Source organism: Vollenhovia emeryi, unplaced genomic scaffold (assembly GCF_000949405.1).
Source record: "Vollenhovia emeryi isolate VEMERY1.0 unplaced genomic scaffold, V.emery_V1.0 DF948842.1, whole genome shotgun sequence".
In the NCBI taxonomy this organism is placed as follows: Eukaryota; Metazoa; Arthropoda; class Insecta; order Hymenoptera; family Formicidae; genus Vollenhovia; species Vollenhovia emeryi.
The window spans coordinates 1-1,426 of NW_011957524.1; the positions used below are offsets into that span (position 1 = coordinate 1).

General features: G+C 67.5%; 1 protein-coding gene across 1 annotated transcript; it reads right to left on the reverse strand.

Annotated features, from left to right (window-relative positions):
- Positions 1 to 257: 257 nt before the first annotated feature.
- On the reverse strand, positions 258 to 1,385 carry LOC105556382. The gene has a single exon (XM_012003472.1). It carries the CDS (start codon positions 1,155 to 1,157, stop codon positions 258 to 260), a length of 900 nt encoding a protein of 299 aa, XP_011858862.1. The 5' UTR covers positions 1,158 to 1,385.
- Between the last annotated feature and the right edge of the window lie 41 nt (positions 1,386 to 1,426).

Here is a 1,426-nt window from a genome sequence, read left to right on the forward strand (position 1 = left end):
CCCCCGATGGTGTGGGGGAGGGGGACTCCCCCCCGCAGGGGGAGTCCACTACTCTTTTGGGCGGCAGAGGCGTCCACGACCTCTACCGCCCGCCTCCGTGGAGGCAGGGACTGGCGGGAGTCCCAGCCCGCCAGTCCCAGGCCGCCTCCCCCGTTAACATTGGGGGAGGGCCTTCTCCTAACCGCCTCGGCGGTGTTCCGCCCACTACGAGGGGAGGGGACTTACCCGCGACTTGCGGGCATCCCCTCCCCCGCCCGTCAGGGCGGTGGTGTGGGCGGCGGAGTAGGGGGTGGGGTGGAAGCGGGAGCACGGGCGAGTAACATCCTCGCCCGGCTCCGCGTCATAGGAGGGGAGGCCGGGAGAGATAACGCTTCCCCGTCAGCTCTCCCCCCGTCTGGCTCAGCTCCCACCCCATTCCCCACGGCGGGCCGAGCAGGCCGAGCCCGGGGATGTCTTCCCCGAGCCCGGCGCTGCTGCCGCCGCTGCTGTTGCGGGCGAGGACGAGGGACTTGCCCCCTCCTCTCCCGCTCCGCTGCCTCCTTCTGCGAGATGACCTTCTCGCAGAAGGAGGCAAACGCGTGCCAGGACCTCTCCTCTTCCAGTATCGCGGTGATCACCGCTGGAAGGGAGAGGTCCTGCCCCACAATACGGGTGAGCGCCTCCCGCTCTCCCGCCCACGCCGGACACTCGCCCAGCGTGTGCTGGGCGGTGTCGTCTTCGGCCGCACAGTGGTGGCAGCCGGAGTTCTGCTCCCTTCCGATACGACACAGGTAGTGACCAAAGCAGCCATGCCCAGTCAGCACCTGCGTCATTCGGAAGGACAACCCGCCCCATCCTCTATCGACCCACTGGTCGAGGAGGGGCCCGATTGTACCGACGACGCGGAGCCCCGGGGTAGTGTCCCCCGAGGCTACTAACGCCTCTCGCCATTTGGCGATTGCGCGCTGCCGGTGCTGGAGTCGCCTCCGAGCACGGTGGTTCGCCGTCCATCTAATCGGCCTCCCCTCGGAGTCGTGGCTTTCGAGGAACATATTGTAATGTTCCTCTGCCGCGTACTCCATCGGGGGGAGGCCGGCGATCACCGCCGCCGCGTTGTACGCCACCGTCCGGTAGGCCCTACATATCCTCGCGGCAATCGGGCGAAAGGCGCGGGCCATGCTGGCGCGCGCGTGCCTCGATGCCGCGAGCCGTGGGGCCCAAACAGGGGCCCCGTAGAGCGCTACCGACTTGACGGTGTTCGCGTACAACCGACGAACCCTGCCGTCTGGGCCGCCCAGGTTGGGAGGAGACGACCTAACTTTGCCGCCCTCCCCCCTGCCCTTTTCGCATCACCGGCAAGGTGGCTCGTGAAACTCCATCGGCCGTCGAGTATCAGACCGAGATATCTCATCTCTTGTCTGATCTCGACGGGGGTTGCACCCACATT